This window comes from Canis aureus, chromosome X (assembly GCF_053574225.1).
Source record: "Canis aureus isolate CA01 chromosome X, VMU_Caureus_v.1.0, whole genome shotgun sequence".
NCBI lineage: Eukaryota > Metazoa > Chordata > Mammalia > Carnivora > Canidae > Canis > Canis aureus.
Window position 1 is genome coordinate 4,882,894 of NC_135649.1, and position 19,956 is coordinate 4,902,849.

Below are 19,956 nucleotides of genomic sequence, written 5' to 3' on the forward strand. Positions count from 1 at the left end.
TGAGTGTGAGCCTGAAATGTGGTCTGGATGAGCACACGATGAAATTCTCAGACATTCCCCTCTCTGCAGACATGCTCATGCCATGAGTGAAGATGATAAAACATCACATTTCAATACACGATGGTCTTCAGCATAAAACCCGATCCTTGTCGATGTAGTTTCCAACTTTGGGCCTTAGGCACATGGATGAGGCTCAACTATAATTTTGGACTTTGTGTTTGAAATGCTATGTTATCTGTTATATATGTTTTTTTTGTTTTTTGCTCAAGAAAATATTTCTACTGTCCTTTCAGGAGGCCAGTAGGGTGGGTGACAGTGACAGTCTCTTGTTAATGGGCCCCGCCAGCCACCACCATGCCCTAGCACTCTCACTGAGGAACTTGAGGTCCATCTGTTTCATCTCCTCCTCGTCTCCTTTGGGTGTCCAGCCACCTGCCACTTCACAGCCTTTCCTCCCAGCTCCCCCGGCACCCTCCCACTGTCCCCCATTCACTCCTTCCTAAACGCCGTTGCCTGCTGGGAATGTTTGTGAATGTTTCCTTGGGTGTCGCGTTCAGTACACCATTCTCTTCCTCGCCAGAAGGGGTTGATGTTAGAAACAAAGATCTGAGGGTCGAGTGTGTTCATCACTTAGTGGGATGTCACTACTTCTATACCCTTTAAGTGGGTGGAGGCCATTAGTATATGGATGTATACGAAACCAGGTATCCACGTGCCTCCATAACTCTGTATCTGTTCATCAGCATTTATACTAACCTAAACCTGAGTCCATACTCAACCCTCCGACTGTAGTGTGGGATTTTCCAAATGCATATAGTCATGTGTCCAGCCCCCAAGTGCCGTACACAACTGTCCTACCACCATAAACGTTCTTCTCTACATCCCTCTGGTGCTCAGCCACTTTGCCTTCCTTGCCCCTAATTGGTGTTCTGTCCATGCAACCACTAAATCTTTTTACCTCCTGCAGACTTTTGCCTTTTCTAGAATGTTCTGTAATTGGAATCATGAAGCGTGTAGCCTTTGCAGATGGATTTCTTTCACTTAGCAATATGCATTGAAGGTTCTTCCATGTATTTTCATGGCTTGAGAGTATTTCTTTTTAGCATTGAATACAATTCCGTTGTCTGGCTGGAGCACTTTTGGTTTGCTCTTTGCCTGTTGAAGGCCCTCTTGGTTGTATCCAGTTTTCGACGATTATGCATAAGGCTGCTATAAACGTTTTTGGACACTTACTATTATTTTTTGTATGATTTTATTTATTTATTCATGAGAGACAGAGAGGGGCAGAGACACAGGAAGAGGGAGAAGCAGGCTCCCTGCCGGGAGCCCGATGTGGGACTTGATCCCAGATCCCGGGATCACACCCTAGGCCAAAGGCAGACGCTCAACCACTGAGCCACCCAGGGGTCCCTGGACACTTACTTACAGGTTTTTCTGTGGATGTAAGTTTTCAGTTCACTTGGAACTGTGTGTGTGATTGCTGGGTCATATGCTAAGTCTATGTTTAACTTGGCGATAAAGTGCGCAACTGGCTTCTAAAGTGGTGGCACCATTTTGCCTTCCTGTGAACAATGAACGAAAGTTCCTGTCGCTCCACATCCTCATCAGCAGTTGAAATTGTCCACTCTTTTGGATTTGGATCATTTTAATAGGTAGGTAGGGGTATCTCATTGTTTTTTCACTTGTATTTCTCTAATGAGAAGTGGTGTCAAACGTCTTTTTATATTCTTATTTTATATTCTTTGGTGAAGTCTGTTCAGAGTTTCTGCTCATTTAAAAAATTTTTTTTTGCTTTGACGAGTTCCTTTTATAATCTGGGTACAGGTCCTTTATCAGGTATATGATTCTAAAAATATTTTCTCCCAGCCTGTGACTGTCTTTTACTTTTATTAATAGTGTTGTTTGAACATTAATTTCTTTTTTTTTATTGAAGTTCAATTTGCCAACATATAGCATAACACCCAGTGCTCATCCCATCAAGTGCCCCCCTCAGTGCCCGTCACCCAGTCACCCCCACCCCCGCCCACCTCCCTTTCCACCACCCCTTGTTCGTTTCCCAGAGTTAGGAGTCTCTCATTGAACATTAATTTCTATATAAAGATCAGTTTATCAATTTTTTTGCTTATGAATGAATCATGGTTTGATGTTTAAGAATAATCATGTTCGTGGAGATTTTTTTCCTACATCTCCCAGAAGTTATAGTTTCAGCTTGTACGTTTAGGTCTTTGGTCTTCCATTTTGAGATAATCTGTATATGGCGTGAGGTTGGGGTCCAACTGTAGTTTTTGGCATGTGGATGTCCAGTTGCGGCACCATTTGCTGGTAAGAGTATCCTTGCCTCACTGGAGTGTCTTGGCTCCCTTGGTGGAAACCACTTGACCATAAGTGTAAGGTTTTGTTTCTAGACTCAGTCTGCTCCATTGATCTCTGTGGCTGGCCTTCAGCCAATACCGGACTGTCTCTGCTGGGCATGTGCTCGGCTTCAGGGCAAGCAAGGCTACGCAGGGGGTTTATTAAGCTGCCTGTGGTTAGCTTACCTTCCCAACCTCCCCACCTCCTTATTAAATCCCTGGCTAGCTGACTGCTGGTTTGCTCGGGCTGAAGGAGCTACTGACTCTCCCTGTTTACTTGCCACTGAGATTGCCACATTTAGCTGACAGCGTTCCAAGTCACATGGGTCCCTCTGGCAACTGCAGGGCAGTTGTTGGCTTTGTGGCCTATCTGCCCCTCCGCGGTCAAACTGGCTGCTGGAAGACCGTGGGGGCAGGGGGAATGAGAGCCTCTCCGGGTGGAGAGGCCACAGACTCCAGCTCCTCTCACTGGAACTAAATGTGTTCATCGCCTTCAATTGCCTAGCTGCTTTTTGAGGAGAGGATTTGTTGACCTCCTCACTCCATCAGGCCAGAAGTCCTCTCCTCTAGTATCGTTTGAACTTGAAATATTCTTTGTTTTCCCTCAAGCCCAGGCTCACATCCCCTCCCCGTGGGTTGTTACCTTGACCTCGGAACTGGTCTCCTGGTGCCCATTCATCCTCCGCACAGCTGTCAGAACCACCAGGAATGTGGAACCGATTTCCTCGGTCCTCTGTTTTAAAACTACTGTGTAAGAACGAAGAGACAAAACAGCCCAGTTCACAAACGAGCATAAGATCTGAACAGACACTTTATATAGGAGGAAGCTACATGAAGATGCTCAAAACCATTATTCATTGGAGAAATGCAAATTAAATCCACAACGAGCTACCACAACACACCCACCAGGATGGCTAAGATTAGAAAGACTGACAATACCAAATGTCGGTGCAGATGTAGGCGAGGTGAAACTCTCCTACATTGTTGGTGGGAATGGAAAGCTGCTTAAAATACCAACTGTAGACCTACCCAGTGACTCAGCAGTCTCGCTCCTATTCCAGAGAAATGAGAGCTTCTGTCCAAAAAAGACTCACAAAGAATATTCAGAGCAGCTTTATTTATAAGAGCAAAACAAAAACAAGAAAACTGGGAACAGCCCAAGTACCAGCAGCAGAATGGATAGACAAATTGTGATATATTTATATATTCATATGACAGAACGAATTACTGAGATAAAAACATGGGTAAATGTCAAAAACATTATGCTGAGTGAAAGAAGTCAGTGAAAAGAGAGCACATACTATATGAGCCCAATCATATGAAATTCTAATACTTATACAGCTGATCTCATATATATATGAGGTCCGTCGCTGCCAGGGTTGGGATGTGGACAGGGATTGATTGGGCCAGGGACACGAGAGAACTTTCTGGGGTGATGGTGCCATTGTATATTTTGGTGGAGGTCCGCAGGTGTGTGCATCTGCCAAAACGTATCAAGTGGTACACCTCAGATTTGTGTATTTTTACCATATGTACATTTTTCGTTAAGGGCATCGTAAGCAAATGTGTAGCCCTAGGTCATAAGACATTTAGGGGTGGTGAGTATGGATGTCTGCGATTGAAGTGCAGCATAGAGATAAGGGAGACATGAGTGGATGGAGAGACAGATGGACAGATGGACATGTGATAAAGCACAGAATGCCAAACGCTATAGGATTTAGGTGGTGGATAGGAGTGTTCACTGTAGGATGTTTCCAACTTTTTAGTATGTTTGAAAAATTAAAAAAAATAGGTATGTATATATTTCTGAGAGACACAGAGAGAGAGGCAGAGACACAGGCAGAGGGAGAAGCAGGCTCCTTGTGGGGAGCCGACGCGGGACTCGATCCCAGGACCCTGAGATCATCACTGGAGCAGAAGGCAGATGCTCAACCACTGAGTCATCAGGCGCCCCCCAATTTTTAATTAAATAGAGGGAAAACATGTTTAAAGCAGCCCAAAAAACAAGCCTCTGTAATGGCTCCCCACTGCCTCCAGGATAATGTCAAGCCCCGTGGCCTGCCGACGGGTCCCCAGGTTCCTTTCATCCGCCATCTGTGGCTTTCCGGCTGCTTCTCTATCGAAAATGCCGTTCTTGGGCAGCCCAGGTGGCCCAGCGGTTTAGCGCCGCCTTTGGCCCAGGGCGTGATCCTGGAGACCTAGGATCGAGTCCCACGTCGGGCTCCCTGCGTGGAGCCTGCTTCTCCCTCTGCCTGTGTCTCCGCCTCTCTCTCTCTCCTCTCTGTGTTTTTCATAAATAAATAAAATCTTAAAAAAAAAAAAAGAAAATGCCATTCTTCCACCAGCTGAATTCCGCCTCATTTTCCAGAGAGGGCTGAGCTCCCCATCCCTTAAGAGATGCCTCAAAGGGCACCTCTGCTCTGGAGGCTCGTCCGCTCTGTGGCCCTCTTCAGCCCGGCCCGGGGTGGCCCTGGGGTGCACCAGCCGCGTCCTGCTCTCCTTATCCTCCTAGAACCTCTCCACCGGCGGGGACGGGGACGGCGCCTCTTGTACCAAATCCTGTGGGTTCATTACCCCCAGCTTTGGCTTCCCATAAGCAGGCGCCTTTTTTCTTGTGTATCCCCAGTGTTTGCTGAAATGGGGGGGGGGCTAAAGTGGAGCAGACCGTATCATACATGCCTCCCCCCGAAGGGAAGAGTGACACATGTGATTGGCTCTGCTGACGACCCCCTGGGCCACATTGGTGATGGGGTCGTGGCCCGAGTTGCTTTCTCCTGGACCCCGAAGGGCCCTCTGGCTGGGAAAGCTCATTCTTGGAAGCGGTGCGCTCTGTGATCTGCTCTGTAAAGCCAGCTTTCGCCCAGGTGAGCTCCAAGCGGATTTCATGAGAGGGGAGAGGACACACTGGAAGCTTCCACGTGGCCCCCACCTGACGGGGCACCTGTCTAGCCTCTTTGTGGAGCAGACGCTTTGCCTGATCTTGCTTCTGGCTCCTCGTGTGTGGTCTTCCTTGGTAAGGGATCTGGACCAGCCCCACGGGATCACCCCCACTGGCGTGCTGCCTAGAACCCCTTGATAAGTTGACCCAAGGAAACCCCCTGGGGATGGGAGGGGACAGGGGGTCACGGAGGGCGCCTAAAGGGATAGGCCACCAGCTAGTGCATGCGCTTACCCAGGACCACCGTCTTCCCATCCTGGGAGGGCTCTCCTCAGAGATCATCGAGGGTTGGAGCTGTGCGGTGCTCTGGCTGGAGGGTGAGCGCTCTCATCTCGCAGGTGGGGGTGGAGGAGCCTTCGAGACTTTCCAGAACAGTGAGGAATGGCATCCCCACTGGTTAGCCGAGGCAGCCACACGTGTTCCAGATGGTTCTTTGAGTTTGATTTGACTTTGTATCCATGGGTCATTTGAAGCAGGCGTTCTTCCTTCTCTGTGGATTTTTGACTTCTTAATCGATTTGTTGTTTTGCATTTCTGCTGCCCGTTCTCCTGTAATGAAAAAAAAAAAGAATCTTTAAAACATTGTCAAGTCCTACCGGGGGCTGTTGGAGGTCTAAAATTCTAAAATACTTAACACAAGTCCTGAAACCCTTGAACACCCCCCTGCCACCCCCCTCCCAGCAGTTCTAGATAGAATCTCCCCCACTGTTACGAGACTCTCCGCGCCCTTGGCAAATCGGACGTGTCAGGCGCTCACCGTGCGCCCGGGGTTGTGCTGTTGTCAGAGAAGGGCAGGTACGTGCCTTGCATCCCTGCCTCCCAGGATCGGGGCCGTGGCGGACTAAAGGCTAGCGTGTGTGTGTGTGCGCATGCGTGTGCTTTGTTGCCTTTTGCATTTGAGGACCCTGTAGATCTGGCACTTCTGTTAAGGACAGGTGGATCTGGGACCTCCTCCCTGCGGTGATGCCCCCTGTCCTAGCGCCCCCTGTGGGTACAGAGCCCACTAGAACTGTAGGACTTCTTCCAGCTGTGGCTGTCACCAGATGCAAGGGTCCCTCGAGCTGTGTGGCACACAGCCTTCCAGATGTATAGGTCTCTGTCCTCAAAGCAAATTGCAGCGTGACATGTGCTGTACGGGAGTTTCTAGAACAAGAGAGGCCAGCCCTAGTCTCTTCGGTATGTAAGTGCGGGGTATACTTGTGAGCTCAGAAGGCACGTGGGGATACAAACACAGCATCCTTGAAGACGAAGGGCCTGCCTGTGACCCGTGGACCAGCTCCTCTGAGCTGTCCCCCTACTAGTGGGGAAATAGGGGCTTGTATATTTTAAACATTTCTTACGCATTATATGAAAATACTGCTTTTTTGCTTCCCCATCTGCGGAGAGTCACCAGTAATACTTTAGAGTATCTGCTTGCAGGACTTTTTCTAGACATCATGTACCTTTGTAAATACTGGGTTATTTTCATAAAAATGGGACCCTGTTACTTTTTAAAAAAAAACAGTTGTTATTCAGTAAAAGCCCTGCTTATCTTTCTCGGTCATTAAAGAGGACCCTAAAATATTGTGTTGAATGGACTGCATGATGTTACACCGTAATTTATTTAGCCAGTACCTATTTTGAGAGGTTTTTCCCTCTGGCTATTTACCGCTCCACACAGTGCCACGATAAACATCCTCATAGCCAGATACACAAAGCCTGTCTAGTTTGTCGGCTAAATTCCTAGATGTTGACTGGCCGGGCCACAGAAGTATGAATTTTTAATGATGCGCCTCTTCAAGGGCCCTGCCAAATGGTGTTCCATTAAGGTTGTCCTGGCTTCCCCTCCGACTGCTAGGGAGCAAACAGGTGCCTGTTAGCTTCTGTCCCCACCCTCACTGGGCACTGTAGTTTTGTGATCTTTGTAAATGGACTCAGTTTAAAATGCTCCCCTGTTGACATTGGCATTTCTTTGACTACAAGGGAGGTGGAACACTTTTTACCCCTAGGTCTTATTAGACGCCCTTATCTTGTGGGGTCGAATCACCTGTTCACATTCGTTGCCTGTGATTTTTTCATTTTTTGATTTTTTTTTTATGCCAGAGTCTGTATCTTTCCTCGTTGACTTGTAAGGGCTCCTTTTACATTAGGGATGATCAAACCCTTTTCAGAAATTCCCAGGACATCGTATTTACCAGTTCCTTAACTGATAGGCCTTTGGGTGGTTTCCACGTTTTGGCCTGCATGAATAACGCCATCCTGTTCCCATTTCATGCGACATTCTTGCAGCTCACGATCGTACAGATTGTATGATCGAGACTGGAGGTGAAAGAAAGGGGAGGTTGGATGGCTCCGGCCTGTCGGGAAATCTGGTGAGGTGAGCGCATCAGCAGTGGACGTCCAGGAGGGGCCTGGCCTTGCCCTTGGCAGTGGCCACGCCCGGCACAGCAGAAGGGTCCACAGTGGGCCAACACGGTCAGACTCCAGGCCCTCACCTGTGACCCCACTGCTGACCTGTTCATGCCTGGAGGACCCTACGGAGGACCCTACAGAGGACCCTGTGTTCTCCTGTCTGCTCGGTGCAGCACCGATTGTGCTTTTGAAAAAGGCAGTGCTGCTTGTTGTTTTGTAAATAACCATTCACATCCAATCAGGGATCTTTAACTCAAGGATTCAGCCCTAAGTGGGAACATAACAAACCTTATTTTCTAACCCCCCCCCCCGCCAGTCTTTACAAAATCGACTTGATTTTCCAGAGCAGTTTTAGGTTCACAGCAAAATTATATTCCTGCTCCTCACAGCCACAGCCTCCCCCATTACCAGCACCCCCTACCCCCAGGGTGTGGGTGTTCCCGTCCACGAACACACCATCCCCAGACTCCGTGACGCACGGTGGAGGGGATGCCAGAGGTCGTTGCCTCCAACATCCCAGAGCGGTTTCCCTTAAAAGCCCCGGGCCCTGGGGAGACAGCCTCCCTCCCTTAATGAGCACTGTGCCCTGAGAAGCGGGAGCGCTCAAGGCTAATTAGTGTCCTGAAATGGCACCAGTTGCTCATCAGGGCGCTGCCTGTCCGGGGAGGTAAGCGTGTGTTGAGCTTTGTGTGGGTTTATCACGCTCACAGGGATGGACACGTGTGGCCACCACCACGGCCCGCGCAAAGACCCGTTCTGTCGCCGCATGGCCTTTCCAGGGCCCCACCGCCTCCCTCCCCCCCACTGCCCTAATCCCCTCCACCCACTAACCTGCTTCCCTTCCCATGATATTTCAAAGCCTTTTGAATTTCAAAATACCGGATGAGGGATTTTTTGCTCATGTGCCAAGGTAGAGGTGGACGGCCTTAAAACAGTCCTGGTCGTCCCCTTGTCCCCTCCTCTGGCAGGCAGCATTGCGCGATGCACCTGCACCTAAATCGCACCAGCAGAAACATCTGCATTTGAAGAAAAGTCTGCGGGAGGCACTAGGCCCAGGCGGCGCGGAAATGGAAATACTAACTGCAGAGCCTCCCTGGGTGGTGGAGCTCTGCGTTGTTTTCCTGCTAGGCTCCCGTCCTTTCGTTAAAAACGAAGTTGAAGCATTTTGTGCCCTCTGCTAAAGAATAAAGGCTTCTTGCAGGAGACTGTGTGTCCCCGGGACTGTGTTCAGGGCGAGGTTGGCCGGCCTGAGCCCAGCTCTGCCACCTGCTGGCAGGTCCCTCCCGGTGAGCTGGGGCGGCCCGCCTGCTCCTACTGCAAAGACGCCTGTGGGCGAGGAGCTGGGATGTGACCATCACTTTCCAGATCGACAGTTCTGCTTGGCAGGTGACAGGCACGAGAGGGCAGGTCTTGGATGTCCCGGCAGAAGCCCCCTGGGCACTTACTGGGGCTGTGGCAGGGGTGCAACCAGGGGCCCGTGAGCCGGGGAGAGGCTGTCCGCAAGCCGGGGGGTCACGGGCTCACGGCCGACCCTGAGTGCTTTTGGCTTTTTTTTTTTCCAGGTGACGGTCGATATGGCAGCGACGACCCCGAATCCGGTGGGTTTGCGTCCCGAGGCCTGCCCGGCATCCCGCCCCTCCCCTGACCGCTCCCGGTAGAGACCGGCCAGGCCAGCCGCACTGGGATGTGGGGACTTAAAAGAATCAAGCGTGCAAATTGGGGTCCCCGGGGAGAGGTGGCCCCTTGGGGAGGCCCGTGGGCCCGAGACCCAGAGAGCGCAGCCCTGTCCACCTTTCAAGCTTCTCAGGGTGGAAATCCTTCTGGAAGGAAACGAGCAGCACTGGGCAAATGCCTCAGCTACCGGCGGCCTCGCGCTTGGGGGTTTGGGGGGTTGCGGTGTTTGAGCGGCTCCGGCGGCGCTGCTGACCCGGTGCCAGGCGTCCTCACGCCCCCCCTCCGTCTCGCTTGCCCCCCAGGAGTGTCGGCCGAGGCGGGCACCATCGCGGGGGTGGCCAGCGCCCTGGCCATGGCCCTGATCGGCGCCGTCTCCAGCTACATCTCCTACCAGCAGAAGAAGTTCTGCTTCAGCATCCAGCGTAAGTGCGCCCCCCCGCGGCCCGCGAAGTGGGGGGCCGGGCCTCCCCAGGGCGACGGGGCCAGACCAGGAGCACGAGCCGAGTCCGACTTGCAGCCAGGCTGGACCCGAGTGTAAAGTGGCCGTGTTCCTGCGGGCAGTGTTCGTGTCACTCAGAGCAGGATGGGCCCGGGGCTCCCCCCGGCCTCGGGAGCACGGGGCGGGGGTGTCGGGGGCTCCAGGAGCTGCCGGGACGCTGGGGGGCTCTAAGGGCCCGGGAAGGCAAGGGGCCGAATAGGGTGCGGGCCCTGCACCCCCTGCCGGGCCGCGCGTGCCAGGGGTGGCTTGTGTGCTAGGCCTCTGAGCGACAAGTCGGGGAGTGACAGAAGCCCATGTCACCAGCCGCGTGGGGGCGCGGCGAGGGAGAGCAGGGGTTCCCCGGCACCCAGAGACGGCTGGCCGAGGGGGCGCCACTCAGAGTGGCGAGCTTCAGCTCAGGTGGGCAGAGTCTCCACCTGGTTCCTCCCCCCGGCGGCCCGGTTTGCTTCTCAGCTTCGGTCGGTGTGCTTGACCAGGGCCGCCACGTACGGTTGCGCAGGTTGTGCAACCACGCGCAGCTCCACGGGCTGCACCCAGCAGCACCGCAGGGGCAGCGTTCACGTCTCGGTGCGCAACCCGCGCCACGGTTCGTGGCCGCCCCGCGTGGGATCCCGTGGACGCACGAGCTTGGCCGTCGAGTGGCGTGGACGGGGAGGTGTCAGGCAGGAGCAAGGAACGGGAGGCTGGGTGGTCCTCAGAGCTGTCCCTTGTCCTAGTTCAAGAGCAGAGAAACAGAGTCACCTAAGATGGCAAAGCTGTTCTCTCAGAGTCCTGGAGGCCGAAGTCCGGGAGGAAGGGATCAGCAGGGCTCGTGCCTTCCAGAGGCTGTGGGGAGCTCCTTCCTGCCTCCTTCAGCTTTTGGTGGCCCCAGGTGTCCCTGGGCTTGTGGCCACAGCACCCCAATCTGTGTGGCCTTCTCCCATCTCTTCCACGGACACTTGTTGAGGGTGCACCCTGAATCCAGGGTCATTCATCTTGAGATCCTTAATCTCACTGGCAAAGACCATTTTCCAAACAAGGTTGCACCCCTGGGTGGCCGGAGGCCGAGGACATGGCCGCGTCTCCAGGGGCCACCATTGGCTGCAGCACCGCATCGTTACCCCGACGGGGGGTGCCAGGTGCCCCATGTACGCGGGCAGGGCATGGGGATGCGAGGAAGCCCATCGGGTAACGGAGAGACTATTTAAAAGCCGGGCGCTGCGGAGCACTGTATGCGGAGTCCCGCCCGGAGACCCCGTCAGCCCCAGGGCCGGGATCGAGGGCACCCTGACTTTATCGATGGGGAAGGAGGGGCTCAGAGGGCTGTGGAAAGGACTGAGTCCACACGGGGAGCGCCGGGTCCTCAGGGGAGCCCGAGGCCAGACAGGGAGGCAGTGCAGTGAAGGCTCGTGAGGAGTGTGGGATCGGGGGGATTGTAGGATCGAGGGGATCGGGGGATCTGCGGCTCTGGCCACGGGGGGAGGCGCCCCAAGTGAAGCGAAGATGCCTTCTTTCCGCCCTTGTTTTCTCCAACAGCTGTGAGGCTGTGTGGGTGGGACCAGGGGGGACCCGCGGGCCCTGCTGTGCAGAGCGGAAGGGTTGCTGCGGTAGTTGAGGCACAGTCGCTCCAAGAGGGGGTGTTCGGGACACCTGACAGCCACGGCCGGAGCCCCGAGGGGGTGGCTCTGCGGCCTTTCTGAAGGCAGCCCGGGGGTGGCGGCCCAGGCCCGGGAGGCAGGCGTGCCTGCGCGGCCTCTGAGGGCTCCCCCCGACCACCCCCCCCCCCCCGTCCCCGCCATCTGTCCAGGACGTGCCTGTCGCCCCGAGCCCACACTGGCCGGAGTCCCTTTCCTGGACGCCCTTGTGCCCACCCTGCCCTCCCCCGAGAGTGCCCCTGCCGACCCGGCCTCCCGGCCCCGCGCTCAAGCCCCCGAGGAGCTGGGGTTGGGACTGGCCACCCCCACCGTGTCTGCCAGGCCTGTGTCCCCAAGCGGCCACAGCCGCCAGCGCGGGGCGGTCACACAAGGCAGAGCAGAAAGTGCACCAGGAAGGGAGGGTGCAGCCGTGAGCTTCGGGGCCCCCCTCTGTCCGGGTCCGTCCCCAGGCACAGAGTCTCCGGGACCGGGGGACAGGGGCAGTGCAGGTGGCGGAAAGCCCCCGGGCTCTGTCGTCCTAAGCTTTGTGTCTTGCCTTCAGATGCAGCAGAAGGTCAAGGTAATGCCGCGCTTCGACTACTCCTGTCCCTCTCCCGCTCGGCCGGTCCCCGGGCCCCGCCCCGCCGCCCTCGCTCCTGCCCCCACTGCCCGCCCCACCCCTCCCTGCCCCTCACCCACCGGGCTGTGGCCACACCACCTGCGGCTCGGCCGCTGTCCCTGCAGGGAGGCCGGGGCCAGGGGTCCCGTCTGGGGGTCGGCGCCGGGGGCTCCCGGTCCTCAGGTTCCCCAGGGCTGTCGCACTGACTGCTGAGTGTCCCCGTGTAGGGCGGGCTCCAGTCGCAGTCGCGCCCCCCGGTGAGCCGAGAGCCCGGGTGTCTTCGATGCCCCTGGCAGGGCGGTGGGGATGGAGCCCCTGAACCTGAGTGGAGTGGCTCTGGGGGGGCCGGGCCCGCCCCCCCGGGTGCTCACGGCCCTCCGCCCTGCTGGCTGGAGGAGCCACGTGGCCCGAAGGTGCGGACGTTGCAGGGAAGGCCGGACGCTGGCAGGACGCTGGTGGCCCCTCTGCAGCGGACCCCGTGCACCCCCTCCCCGCATGTGCCCCCCTCCTGTGGCGCTTGGCTCCCTCTGCCCCTCCGGGCCCCCGGGCTGGCCCCACCACCTGGCCCCGGGGCTCCCACAGCTGGCACCTGCCCTGCGGGGATGCGGGTCAGAGGCCGTTGCTACGTCCCTCCCGAGGACAATGTGGGGACCCCCCCCCCCGCCCCCGCGCCGGGTCAGCCGCTGACTCTGCTCCTCGCCCCCTGCAGAGGGTCTGAACGCCGACTACGTGAAAGGAGAGAACCTGGAAGCCGTTGTGTGCGAGGAGCCCCAAGGTGAGCCCTTCCCGGCGGCACGGGGTGCGAGTGGGGGGGGTGGCCCCGAAGCCTTCCCCGCGGGGAAGTTCAGCCAGAACTGGGCGTGACTGCAGGGACGAGCCGTTCCACTTCCTGACGCCAGGGACGCTGGGGCCACAGCCAGGGCTGCCTGCGGAGTCAGGGACTCGTGCACTGGGGACTCTGGTCCTGGCGGGGGGAGCCGCTGGGCCCAGGCCAACGGAGCTGTCATGGGGGGCGGGGGGCAGCCTTTATTTTTTATTTTTTCTTCTTATTTTCTTTTTATTGGAGTTCAATTTGCCAGCATACAGCATAATACCCAGTGCTCATCCCGCCAAGTGCCCCCCTCAGTGCCCGTCACCCAGTCACCCCCACCCCCGCTCACCTCCCTTTTGGGGGGCAGCCTTTAAAAGACACCTGTGACTTTTCCTTCTGAAGACTGGGGGCGCTGCAGGGCCTCGGCTGACCCCGGAGCCCGTGTCCCCCGCACCCCGTGGTCGAGCGCTGAGAGTGGGAGCCATCGACGGATGGACGGGAGGTGTAAGGTCAAGCCGGGGCGGGGGGCTGTCACGGGAGCCAACGGCAGCCGCGGGGACGGCCCTTCACTTAGGACGGGGACCGCGGTGTGTGCCGGTCCTGCACCATCGGGCTCCGTGGCCCCCGGAGGAGAGCCAAGAACAGCCCCTCGGGGCCACTGGCTACCTAGTTCTGCGGCCCCCCAGCCGCGGCGACCAGGGCGTCCCCACTGGCCACAGGCCCCAGTGTCCCACCGAGGGCCTGTATTTGCCCCTTCGGCGCCCTGGGGGGACCGTGCCCCCCTCCTAATGCCTGTCTTCTCTCCCCAGTGAAATACCTGACGCTACAGACGCAGACTGCGGAGCCGCCACCCCCCGAGGCGCCCCGGATCTGAGGCCTGCGTCTCCCTGGTGACCAGCTCCTTCGTTCCCGTGGACCCACCACCACCACTGTCCGCTTCTCTGATGACGCCATCGGCTTCTGATTCTAAGTTTTCCAGACGAACTCGGGGTGTGTGTGAGGCTGGTTTCTGAGCCTGCCCTGCCATGGACGCTCGGGGACGCCGGGCACTGGGGACACCGGGAGGACGGGGGGCAGGAAGACGCTGGTGCTCAGGGGTAAGAGCCGGAGCCCAGGGTAGCGCAACCCTGGCACGCTGCAGTGACGCCCCATGTCCCTGGCAGCGGCCTCGGGCTGCTGTCGCTGGGGACCCAGCTCACACCTGGGTTGCTGGGAGGCCCTGAGGCCCTGCCAGGAGCACAGCAGGGGGATCAGACAACCACCCACCCTCCCCCCCCACACACACCCACACACACACACTCTCCGCCTTTCTCCCTCTCCCTCTGTCACTCGCTCTCACATACGCACACGCGTGTGCGTGCACACACACCACCCAGCTCTTACACCCCTGGGCTTCCAGAGAGCTGGTCCAAGTGGTGGCTTTTCATTTATTTGAGTGCAAACATGCATGTTGTGATAGTCCTGCCCCGAGGTCTTAGGAACCTTCTGGACGAGTAGGCAGCTGTGACTCTTGGGCCTGATCCCCCTCTGGTTCCGTAGGCAGCCGCCGTGATTAGTGTTTAGGAATCATTGATGCATTGAAACGAGTATTCCCCGTGTACCCCGTGTACCCCGTGTACGCGCTTTGTTCGGTAGCAAAAGCTAGACGCTGGGCATGAGCAGCAAAGCCAGAAGCACGCGTGGGTTTTGCTTAAAATTGTAGTTGAGGGGGGAGGGGCCGCCCGCTGGGATTAGTGGCACTGGCCTGGCTCTTGGGTCTGGAATGATGGTTGTGTGTGTCCTGTTGGCCGGGGGCCCTCGGGCGCCGCGGGGCTGCAGGGAACGCCAGCACGCAGGGGCTGCCCGTTCACTTACTGGTGCAGTCTGGCCTGGGGCTAGCCTCCTGGAACGTTCCATGTGGCCCACGTGGGGTCCTGTCTGGGGGAGCCCTGCTGTCCGAGGCTGAGCTGAGGTCTCGAGCCACCATGTACTGGCATTGGGCTTGCAGCGTCCAGTAGCACCCCCGGAGGCCGGCAGGCAGGGGGGCCCTGTGGCCAGGGCTCCTGGCGCCCCCTTGTGCTGCACCATCCCGTCTGGCTTCCGAGGGAACGGTTGGGGTCAGAGGCGACCCCGCAGGTGGAGTGACACATGCCTCGCATGCTGGCGTTTGTTGGCAGCTGCTTTAGAGACCCCGCGGTGCGGGGACTGTCCCCTGCTGCGCATCCCCAGGCCGTCCCTCGGATGCTGGCCGCCACCCCGGGGGGCCCTCCCCCCTGGAGGGCGGCCTCCGTTGTGAGTGTGCAGGTGTGGAGCACCGAGGAGACCCCTCTGCGTGGGGGTGGGGGTGTCCCTGCCCAGGATGGGGGGGGCTCGGGCGGCGGGGGAGGCCTCTCGTGTCCGTGGCCTCTGGCCACCCCGTGGGGGGGGACCCGGGAGCAGGAGGGGGGGCCTGAGGCGTTTCACAGGAAGAAAACGGAGGCAGCACCGCTGGGCGGCGAGTTCCTTCCCTGCCCACCGCCGGGAAGGTAGGGGGCCCTGGTCCCCATGGCCCGTGTGTCGCGTGGTGTGACTGGGCCCAGCCTGGCGCTGGGAGCCCCGAGGAGGGGCCCCCCGCCCCCGCACCCCTGGACTGTGATGCGCTTGTGTTTCAGTGTGAGCTGTAAGCTGTCTCGCGTTTGCATTAAACGAACTGGAACCGACTGGCGCCTGTGCCCTGATGGCGGGAAGGGGGGGGCTTCTTTGGGAAGTGATGCTGGGTTCTCCCGGAGGCTGTGCCCCAGCCCCAGCCCCAGGTGTTCCCCCAGAAGCTCGGCGTTCTGGCCCTTGCCGGGGTGCCGATGGTGGGGCGGCAGGGCCCGTCCGGGCATGAGCGGACCTGGTGGCGGGCTCGCAGCCGGACCCCGGGGCCGAGTGGGAGGCGGCGGGCGTGGGGTCACCTGCGTGGGGTGGCACTTCGGCGCCCTGCCGGCCGCTAGTGCAGCAGCACGAGCCCTCCCGCCCAGAGCCGCCCTGGGACTCCCCGGTATCCGCATGGGCAGCCGGGTGCCCGGAGGGGACAGGGGCGCGAGACCCGCGGGGGCTCCCCCAGAGGCCAGCATGCGAGCCGTGGACTCGGGGTGGGGGCCCCGGGGCTTGTCAGCGGTCTGCCCCCTTTGCAGCTCGGGGTCCCGGGGTCCCCGGGCCCGATCGCCCGGCCCTACCCCACCAGCTTCGGGCAGACGGGCGATCCACGGCTACACGCGCCACATCCCCTTTGGGGCCGAGACGCGCGTGTGGGGTTCAGCGAAGGACTCGAGTCCTACCTCACACGCGTCACCTGGGCGTGGCACGGGAGACCACAGGTGTGGAAGGTGCTGTCATTTTTCCGAGGGAGGAATTGGGAAAACATTAAAAAAAAAAAAGTAGACGACCCCAGAGCAAACATATTATTTTAATTACAGATGGAAATACAGTGTATCAGATGAGGCGACTACGCGACTGTACCAGTCTTTACACACCTGCACCAGGGGCTTAGGTTCCATACGCTTTAAATAAACAGAAAGCAAGGGGGGTGCTCGGCTAACGGCACGAGGCTTCTAGCTGGGCCGGGTGGGGGCACCCGGGGGAAGGGGGCTCGCACGCGGACGGCCCAACAGACAGCCCGCACGAGGCGATGCGGCCCCGGGAGGAGGACCGCCACCGCCGCTGCCGGCGGGAGGACACCGTGCCAGGTCACTGGCCCTGTTCCTGTCGCGGGCAGACCACGTAAGTCGGCGCGAGCTGGGGGTGGAAAGAACCCGTCACCCGGTCCGGTTACGCACACACCTCCTCGGGTGACTAGTTTCCAACATAAAAAAGGACATAGGAAAATAAAGGCATGTTTCTCTTTTTAAAAAATACCTTCTATGTACATGACAGTAACTGGCGCAGGAGGGCCCCGGGCGGGAAGAGGACGGGACACTCGGGGGCCGTGGCGGGGCCAGGGCGGTGAGTGGGCACGACGGACACGGCCGACGAAACGGAAAGCGCTTGATGACGGCAGGAGCGGTCACCTTGCCACGCAGGCGGTCGCTGGTGGGCAGGATCACCCGGCCCGCGGCCTGCCCGAGGCCCCTCGGGGAGTGGCCCCGGAGCGCGTCACACGGACGTGTGGACGGGGGTGACCGGGTGGGACGGCGAGGAGCCCCGCTCGGAGGACGACGAGGCGCGTGTGGCCACCTCCCGCTGCAGGTCCTCCACCCGCTTCTGCAGCTCCGCCTTCACGGCCAGCAGCTCCTTGAGGTTCTGGTGAATGGGCATCTGGGGAGAGAGGGACACGGTGAGGTCCCCTGCAGCTCTGCCGACTGGCAGCACCGACACTGTTCCCACCCGTCGTGAGAGGTGCAGGCGGCCACCCCGGTGATGACCCTGCTGGAGGAGGGCGCCTGGGGGGCCGAGCCCCCCCCCCCCGCAAGGCCTCCCCGGGAGCCTGAGGCCCGGAGGGGGCTGCCGTGGGCGTACGGGACTCCCGGCCTGATGCTGGGTCACAGCATCACCCGCTCTCCCCCGGCCGGCCCAGGCAGCCAGCAGCCAGCTTGTCCCCCACGAGGCTCTCGGACCAGGGTGAGGTGCACCGGGGACGGGGGTCACCACCTGGGAGGCGCTCCTGGCCTTGTGTCCCTGATGCAGTGTGTGCACGGCAGCCGCAGGCCCGGGTCCTGAGCCTCAGCCAGGCTCCCTGGTGCCCAGCCAACAGCCTCCAGGGGCTGCTTTCTGCCGCCCCGACCTTGCCCTCAAAACCCTGGGCTCTGACCCCAGCCTGCCGCTCCTCACCGCTCCTCACCGCTCCTCACCGCTCCCCCAGGGTCCTGCCTCTGCTCCCCTCCTGCATTCCAGAATCTTCTAGGTTTTGAGCCGTTCCATGCATGTGCAGCCCCCTGCCCCCGGGCTCTCCCATCAGGGCTGATCACCCCAGTCCAGGGAGGAGGGAGACGGGTAGGGAGGAGGCAGGCAGACGAAAGCGCGGGGTGCCAGGTCACTAGCGAGGAACGAAGTCCTGACATCAGGCCACAGCAAGAAGGGAAGGGACAACACTGAGGCTGAAGGGAAGGGACAACACTGAGGCTGATGCCAAAGACCCCCCCCAAACAAGGGGACGTTCCCTTATTTGCTGCTGATCCCCAAGGCCACCGCGAAGTAAGCAGTAGCTCCCCTCCTGGCCTTGTGGCCAATTTGGTGTTAATTCTCCTGTTGGGATCGTTTGGTTCCGAGGGAATCACACAAGGGAAACTTCTGGAGTCAGGTCCCGGACACGGGAAGTCCATGGAGGGAGCGCCCAGTGTCACACCCAGGACCTGAGGTGACCCTCAGGGATCTCCGAGCAGCCTTGCCTCAGGTCACTTCCAGTAAATCCAAGGCCCGCTCGTAGAGAAGTGCCCAGTAGGGAGCCTCCCCCCGTGGGCCGCGGGTCTGCCACGAGCCAAGAGGGCCCCGAAGGAAACGACGCAGCTCGGTCCCCCCTTCCACCCGGCCAACCATCTGACGGAGGCCCAGGGAGGCGTGGTGCAGGCAGCCCACAAGCGCCCTCCTCGGACAGAAGGGGCCAAGCAGGCTGGTCCCCTGCCTTTCCTCCCTGTCCCGCCGGCCTGGCTCCCCATCCTGTCGCAGTGACGCCGGCCTAGGTGCCCACTCTGTGCCACCCCCCCACCCCCGTCTTTGAACATACTGCTGCTAATGAGCTGGCCCTGTGCACCGTGTGCCTGCCCAGCCTGCCCCCCACCGGCCTGCGGAGCCCCCAAGGCCCAGCCTGCTCCCCCCTCCCCCCTCCCTGCCAAGGCCCAGCCTGCTCCCCCCGCCCAGCCTGTTCCCCCCCCCGTCAAGGCCTGGCCTGCTCCCCCAAGCCCTCCCGCCGGCCTGGTTAGAACAAGAAGCGGCAGCCCGTGGGCCACCGGGCAGTTCTCCCGTCACGCTGGAGCCACAGCACTCCGTAGGCCTTCACATCACGCTCCGTTCCTGCTCCACGAGGTCTCGGCGAGGCCCGGGGACCTGGGCCCCAAGTGCGTGGAGCCACCGCCGGAGGGGATGGGACCCCGGCCCATGGGCACCCTGCAGGCCAGTGCACGGCGGCTCAGGGCCTGCCCTCGGTGCGGCCGATGGCTCCTGTAGCACGACGGTCCTGCCCGAGACCTCGATGGAGGCCAGTGCCGGCTGCGGCTCCCGCTGCCGTCACGGTGGCCATGGTCACGGAGTGCCGCAGACAGGACAGGTGGGAGGGCTTCAGGGCCAGGGCGGTGCTCTCGCGTTCACAGTCCCCAAGCATAGGGGGAAGCGCTCAAGCCCAGGGCTGCTCTTTGTCCCGCAGCAGGGCCTGTGCCAGCTTCCCTGCAAATGTTTCAGAAATCCCACCGTCTGTCCTCTGTGTCCCCCAGGATCCTATTTGGTGACTCTCTCCATGTGACCAAAATAAAGTGGGTTTCCTGCCCTCTGTCCCTGAGCCTGTCTTCTTGTTGCTACGACACACGACAGAACCGGGCAGGAAGGAACAGCGAGCCAAGGGCAGGAGCAGGACACAGGCAGAGGCCGGGAGGGAGCGGCGGACGCACACCTGACTTGTGTTCCTAAGTAAAAGGGACTCCAGTGACTGGAAGGAAGTGCCTAAGGGGTCCTGGGGGCTGGCATTCGAAGAGAAAGCAGCTGAGGTGAAAAAGGAGCATAGTTGTGGAAGCTGCCCTGTAAATCACTGGGCTTTCTGGGCCCGCACACCCCTGCAAAGGCAGCTCTCTCTCACACGGCTCTCATTTTGTGGGCGATTCCATCTAACAAGCAGCAGTCGTCATGCCAGGGCCTACCCTTGCAGCGTATCCCCGTCGTCTGAGAGAGAGAGAAGTTGTCACCACAGCTCAGAGGGGACGGCGGGGCCGGGGTGTGGAAGGCAGATGAGCTGCAGCCATCAGGTGGCCACGGGAGGCCGGCTCCGGGACCAGCGGGCCACTGTATGGCCACCCTCAGCTGCGCGACCGGGGAATGATGAGTCACGTGAGGTATGGGTCACTCGGAAGAGGGGAGAGGAAAGGATCTGGGGACCATGCTTGTGAAGAGGCTCTTTGGAGGCCACCGGCAACTGT

General features: G+C 59.1%; 2 protein-coding genes and 1 long non-coding RNA gene across 14 annotated transcripts in view; 1 reads left to right on the forward strand and 2 right to left on the reverse strand.

Annotated features, from left to right (window-relative positions):
- Positions 1-15,573, forward strand: part of CD99L2 (CD99 molecule like 2) — a 94,864-nt gene extending 79,291 nt beyond the window's left edge. The window contains exons 6-10 of one of the 2 annotated variants that reach the window (XM_077887642.1): positions 9,242-9,277; positions 9,656-9,775; positions 12,028-12,045; positions 12,794-12,859; positions 13,705-15,573. In XM_077887642.1, coding sequence (XP_077743768.1) covers positions 9,242-9,277; positions 9,656-9,775; positions 12,028-12,045; positions 12,794-12,859; positions 13,705-13,769 — 305 coding nt within the window. In that variant the 3' untranslated portion in view covers positions 13,770-15,573. The remainder of the gene's footprint in view (positions 1-9,241; positions 9,278-9,655; positions 9,776-12,027; positions 12,046-12,793; positions 12,860-13,704) is intronic. The other variant, XM_077887643.1, reaches the window with a different exon arrangement.
- On the reverse strand, positions 3,450-5,954 carry LOC144307692 (uncharacterized). The gene is made up of 2 exons (XR_013374449.1): positions 5,524-5,954; positions 3,450-4,658 (listed from the first exon to the last, which is right to left on the reverse strand). It is a non-coding gene; the product is annotated as an uncharacterized LOC144307692 (long non-coding RNA).
- Positions 15,574-16,285: 712 nt separating the features above from the next.
- The window catches only part of MTMR1 (myotubularin related protein 1), a 64,258-nt gene continuing 60,587 nt past the window's right edge, over positions 16,286-19,956 (reverse strand). For all 11 annotated transcript variants that reach the window (XM_077887628.1, XM_077887626.1, XM_077887627.1 and 8 more), the window contains one exon: positions 16,286-17,152. In XM_077887628.1, coding sequence (XP_077743754.1) covers positions 16,991-17,152 — 162 coding nt within the window. In that variant the 3' untranslated portion in view covers positions 16,286-16,990. The remainder of the gene's footprint in view (positions 17,153-19,956) is intronic.